This window comes from Echinops telfairi, unplaced genomic scaffold (genome assembly GCF_000313985.2).
Source record: "Echinops telfairi isolate 266 unplaced genomic scaffold, ASM31398v2 ScPeMD7_7469;HRSCAF=8507_1, whole genome shotgun sequence".
NCBI classification, from domain to species: Eukaryota; Metazoa; Chordata; class Mammalia; order Afrosoricida; family Tenrecidae; genus Echinops; species Echinops telfairi.
Genome location: NW_022111373.1, coordinates 28301525 through 28307948, shown reverse-complemented (window position 1 = coordinate 28307948; position 6424 = coordinate 28301525). Strand labels below are relative to the sequence as shown.

General features: G+C 38.1%; 1 protein-coding gene across 2 annotated transcripts in view; it reads right to left on the bottom strand.

Annotated features, from left to right (window-relative positions):
• Positions 1 to 3985: 3985 nt before the first annotated feature.
• The window catches only part of ATG12 (autophagy related 12), a 14371-nt gene continuing 11932 nt past the window's right edge, over positions 3986 to 6424 (bottom strand). Inside the window, exons 3-4 of one of the 2 annotated variants that reach the window (XM_004706571.2) lie at positions 6039 to 6101; positions 3986 to 5396 (exon numbers count right to left, since the gene is read on the bottom strand). In XM_004706571.2, the coding sequence (XP_004706628.1) occupies positions 5337 to 5396; positions 6039 to 6101 (123 nt within the window). In that variant the 3' untranslated portion in view covers positions 3986 to 5336. Of the gene's footprint in view, positions 5397 to 6038; positions 6102 to 6424 lie in introns of those variants that run through there. The other variant, XM_004706572.2, reaches the window with a different exon arrangement.

Genomic DNA, 6424 nt, shown 5'->3' with positions numbered 1-6424 from the left:
ATATCCATACATTTTTAAAAGCATGTTTATGTAGCGAGCACTGTAGTGCAAAACAACCCCCCAACCCCCAAAGTCATCACTTTCAAAGGGTTTTCATTGGAATGGAGGAAGAAGATATACCACAAATACGTCTTAAAATGGAGAAATGCATGCACAAAAACTGTAAACACAAGACAACAGACAAAAACAAAGCAGAGTGGGAGCAGACGGTGGACAGTTGTTTTGTGGATCAGATGTAGTCAAGTATCATGACCCTTTTAGCCACAATTCCTTATAGAATTCTAGACTTTATGTCTATAACCCCAGTTTGGAGGGAGTTCTCTGAATACTAATGGGCAGGATTGTCCTGACTTTAGTAGAGGCAAGAGCAATGGAGGCGTAGTGGGTTCTACATGAAACTACACCCGGCAGCTCCATGAAAGAAAAGGTGTTCCACGGGGACAGGTCTACTCTGCCCTACGGGGTCACTGAGTCAGAACCTCTTGTGTGTGTTAGGTTGCAAACTAAGGGGGACAGTTTTACTCTGCCCTACAGGGTCTCTGTGAGTCAGAACATTGTGTGTGTGTGTGTGTATGTTAGGTTGCGAACTAAGGGGGACAGTTTTACTCTGCCCTACAGGGTCTCTGTGAGTCAGAACCTCGTGTGTGTGTGTGTGTGTGTGTGTGTGTGTGTGTGTGTTAGGTCGCGACCTAAGGGGGACTACTCTGCCCCTTACTGGGTCAATACGAGATTGCTTTTTAAAGTAGAAGGCATGAACCAAGTCATTCCCTTCTTTCCTTGATGTGGGTGGCAGGGTCTGGAGGTAGGGACTGTGAGAGGTCATTCATGACAGGCCAGTTAAGGATGTCATTCCAGCATTTTGGTTCATTGCTGTGTCGGCATGAGGTACCAGGCATACAGGAGTATAAACCAACCCGAATATCAGCTGACGCACCTAGTTTTACCACAGAAACGGCATTAAAAATGTGCTGAAAAACTCGGCCAATACACGAGTATATACGGCACTTCAGAAATATGTAATCATGCTCATCTTTTAATTATCTTTTCTATTGTCTTTCTATTCCACTTCCCCACAAACTTTCTTAAGTTCCCTTGAAGGGCATGAGCAGATACAAGGAAGGCAATCAGGTAGTACTATGATTTGAATGATAGATAACTGCAATTTTTGGCTAAGGCAGATGTGCAGTGGTGCAAACGGCAAAGTGCTTGACTACTAACTTAAAGGTTGGCGGGTCATATCGTACAAAAGGCCTGGAGCTTTACTTCTGAAGCTCACACAAAGTAATCACACACAATCTGAGGCGGATCCTGCATATTTCCACTAATTTAATTAGGTGTTATGTAAGATCTCGTCAGGGTTAAAACTTCTAGAAAATGATATATTCCAAGGAACAATCCAGCCTTAATCATCTGTCTACAACTAAACAGTCTTATCTACCCAAAGAGTCTTAAGTGTAGGTCCCTTTGAAGATATACAACACCCTCATTCTGTGTATACTTTGTATGCTGGGTCACCTTTGCTTTATAAAATAAAGCATATTTATATTGGCATCTATTTTCTCAAATACGGAAAAATTAAAACATAGCCTGGGTCTAACCACTCCACCCTCCACAACCCAATGAACATTAAGGTAATGTAAACCAGATGCATACAAAAATATGCTTTAAGTTCAAGTCACTCAATAACTTACATGATTCATCTAAGCTAGTAACCAAGTAAAGCAAAGTTCACTCATTCATTCACTGCCATTGAATCAATTCTGACTCACAGTGATCCTACTGGACAGAGTAGAACTGCCCCTGCGGGTTTCAGAGACAAAAATCTTTATTGGAGTAGAAAGCCTCATCTTTGTTCCAAGGAGCAGCTGGTGGTTTCGAACTGCTGACCTTGTTGTTAGTAGTCCAATGCTATTATTTGGGTAATGATTGAAGATAATGTAAACATAGTTTCTGTGACTTGGATATGAACATGCCTAAATTGCACCTAACAGTATTCACTGAGCAGCCACCTTTGTGTTAATAACCTTGTTTCATTTCCAAATCAATACTGCTAGCACCAGTTTTACTGCCTTTGGTGCGTTAGGAGCCATTATGCACTTAACGGTGTATTTTCAAATGAGAGAACACACCACCACTCTGGTGGTGATTAATTATATGAGATTCGGTGCTGCTTCCTAGGAATCAAAGCATGCAGTTATATAGTGAACCCTCGTTTGTCGCGGTTAATCGGTTCTAGACCCTACCGTGATAAGTAAAATTCCGCGAAGTAGGATTCCTTATTTGTAAATCAAATATTTTCGTAGTTAGAGCATAGAGGACATGAAAAAACACCCTTTAGTCACCATTACACTCGTATTACCCAATTTATTAAACGAAAAAGGGAAAATACAGTAAAACATTTTGGATGTTACAATTATCATTTATATTATTTATGGCATCGTTTACAGTATATTTCACACAGTATTATTATACATAGTTCTTACAAATACTGTAATCAATAGCCTATGAAATGACATAAGGGATGTACTCTACAGGTGGGTCGCCGTCTTTTTCCTCTGAAGGAGCAGGTGTAGGCAGTGGGTGCTGTTACGCAAAAACTGCGATACAGGGAAGCCGCGGAAGTCGAAGCGCGAAGTGGCGAGGGTTCACTGTACAGTACTTTTAAAATTTGGAAGTAGGGAAAGTTCACATTAAAATGATAGAATTATAGTACATACATAAGCCACTAACTTGTGTTTATAATTATCAAACATGCATTAAAGGTTTTTAAGTACTGTCCCATTATGTCTGGCAGTACGATTGCTTTATGAGACATGGCACATATGTGAGCTATCATGTTAATTACACCCAGTTCTCCAAATGAGGATTTATTTTTATTTATATTTGAGGATTTAAAAAATTCAATCACCTATATGTAGTTGGATTTGCCCAAATGTGGTATGTTTCTATATCCTAAAAAGTTTAGGGGGGTGGGGAACAGGCACACAAATTTAGCTAACTTTAGGTTTAATAATGTAATAAATTGCTTAAAAAAATTGATGTTACAAATTCAAACTCAAGGAATTTTTTATTGCTGAGGTAGTAAATCATCCAAAACCTTTAGAAGCAAACATAGTACATAAATTCATTTTTATTACTCAATATGCATATGTATGAATAAATACATGCAATTCAATAAACTGTAGGTGGGCAAAGAAAACAGGTCATTTCTAGATCCAAATGTTAAGATTGGAATACATGCTTTCCTAGCATCGAGCATATATAAATACCTACCGAGTAGTGCACGTTTCTAAAATTCAACTTGTCATTACTATTTCAGGGCTAATTATATATAAGGAAACGCAAGAATCCTTAGCCAGAGAATGAGAAATAACAATTTCAACATTATATAGGACATTGTTTCTTAGCCTCCCCTAATGCTAAAAAGTATGACAGGTCGCTAACCTAAAATGCATACTGGGATCTAAGGGCCCTATGGAGCTCTAGTGGTATAGTGGGTTACTCAATGGGCTGCTAATCACAAGGTCAGCAGTTTGAACCTATGAGCTCATATGTCAGAAAAGGATGAAACTTTGTACTCCTTTAAAGGTTTAGCCTCGGATACCCATCGGAACAGTTCTACTCTGTCCTAGAAGGTAGGCAGCTATAAGCTGGAATTGATCGTTTGGATGTTCTATTCAATTTATTGGGATTTTGTCTGGTTGTTTCATTATAATATTTTATTGTTTTCGTAAAAATTTACATAGCAAATTAGATGTCTATTGAACAAGTTCTATACATACTGCTCAGTGATATGACATGTCACCATTCTCACATTTCTGTTCTGGTTGTTCCATCAATTTGGTTTTCCTGCCTCCATCTTCCCTTCTCTTCCTTGTTAATGCCATCAGCTGCTTTGGACACACAGTGACTCTCTCTATATAACACAGAACAAAACACCACTCAACCCTGCGCCCCCCACCCCCCCCACAATTGTTTCTATCTGAGCCCACTGTTGGAGCCACTGTGCAAACCCATCTGGTCAAGAGTCTTCCTTCTTGCCGCTGTTCCACTTTACCAAGCATGTCCTTCTCCAAGGATTGGTCTTTCCTAATATCACGTCCAATGCATGTGAGATGAAATGTTACCATCTTTGCTTCTAAGGAACAGTCCAGTTGTATTTCTTCCAAGTCACATCTGTTTGTTCTCGTATCTTTGATTTAGGGTAAATGCTGACTGGTCACACATGGATGATTTTTTTAAACAAGCATGGAACTCACAGTGATGTTATTTATTTTCTGAGCCCATTTGTTTAGTTGAATGGGATATTTTTAAAAAGTTGCATTACAAGCATAATACAAAATAAAGGAGTACATCAAATTGCCCTTTCAGCAACTATCTAATACCATTAGTATGAAGGTACTTTGAGTCTTATAGCATGAAATACATACAAAAATATAAAACAAGGCTATGTTTCAACTATTCTTTGAGGGCTTTCAGGCTGGAAAATACACCACGTAAAACTCAAAATACGTTGCTAAGATTACTTGAGTACTTACAGTGCCATCAAGAATCATGACACGGCAGGACTGAAAAGAGCTGAGAGTTATTTTTCTAGAATTTGTACATTGTTTCCCAAGAAAATACTTCATTTTAAACAATAGACTTTCATTCTCTACGACATTCTTTGAATTTGTCAAAACTGCTCTCCTGCCTGTTTACTAAAAAGTAGTGGGCATTCCTTTTCCTCTCCCTTCATTGTTGCTGGCAAAGAAGTTCAACTGCTCTGCTGCCTAATCTACTTGGGGATTGACTGCCCCCCTCTGGTCTAGGAAAGGTATAAAAGCAGCAGGTGAACATGACTTTCTTTTACAGTAACACAGTAGCTATAAGTGAAAATGAGACAAGACACAGGCAAACCAAATTTCTTAGAATAGATAAAAACAAACAGAAACTAAAACACCAACTCTTTAGTAAATAAACTTTTGGATGGAAAACAACCCAAAACAAAAGAGTGCTAATACAGCAGCAGCAAGCTGTCTTGTCATTTTGAGAACTTGTAATACGGAAAGCTTTATATTTCCTTAATCTCCTCTTCAGTTCCTTGGAGGCAGGTCTGGATCACTGATTGTAGCAGCAATTGGTATACCCTAATCTTCCATGATGTGGTGCATATGAATACAAGTTCCATTTTGGGGCATCTACTCTAGATGATTTCTTGTGCATAAACAACTGGTCGCAGTAGATACAAGCTGATAGCAGGTCATTATCCTTAAAATCTTTGGCCACAAACACCAAAGCTTTTCAGGACTTTTTCCTTTGGGATGATTCCGTTGCAAGTTGTTTTTCTTTGTGGTTCATCCCCAGGCCTGGGACTTGCAGTAATGTAAGACCAGTTTACCATCACTACCAAAACACTACCAGAAAACACAACAAAAACAGGACGGTAATTAAATTCAACTTGTTCTTAGATGAAAGACAATAACAAGCAAAACCAATGTTTCAAAAATATCCTTGCAAAAATTCAGATATTTCTTCTAAGAGACATTTACTGCTATCATGCATCTCTTGAAGGAAATCCCATCAATAATCATAAATATTTCATAAAACCTGCTCTTTAATTACCTGAGGCACGGACAAGCTTACATAATTTTTATCACTTCTCTACATCTCCACCTGTAGTACAGACATCTTCTGTATTTAAGTAGTGGTCTTAATGCTTATACATTAATGATTAATACAACTACGTTGTTAAGAAAAGTCTTGGTTTCATGTAATATCCTTTTCAAGCTCCTTGGAGGTAGATCTGGATTACTGAATGCAGGTAAAGAACAGACCTTGAGTATATACTTCAAAGCTATCTTTTGTTTGTGTTATTTTTTTAATTACTCATTCTTTATATAATTTATTGATATTCTGTTACATTTAAGATGTTGAGAAACAGATGACGACAACTATTGCTTCTTCCTCTATAGATAAGAACAGCATGTAATAAGCTGGAAATTAATGATCATATTATACACAGATGTGCATACTCTATTAAGGACAAAAAAAGGTACCTCATAGAGTGTTCCAACTTCCTGGTCTGGGGAAGGGGCAAAGGACTGATTCACATAAATAAACTGAAAAAGAAAAAATTAGGGAGATTCATATTTAGTGGCATCATGAATAGACTATATTCTTCTGAGCTCCACCAGCCAGATATTTCCTTTCTTTGTCTTCTGGGTTGAAGACAACATTCCTAAACACCTGATTCTTACAGATTAATATATGAGGATGGGGAAATAGATCTATGTGCATATACTTATAGGTTTAGCATTAAGGTAGCAGATGGACATTGGGTCTCAACTTAAGTACTCCCTCAATGCAAGAATACTTTCTTCTATTAAACTGACATTCTATGATGCTCACTTTTGCGACACAACCGCTGAAGACAAAGTGGGTG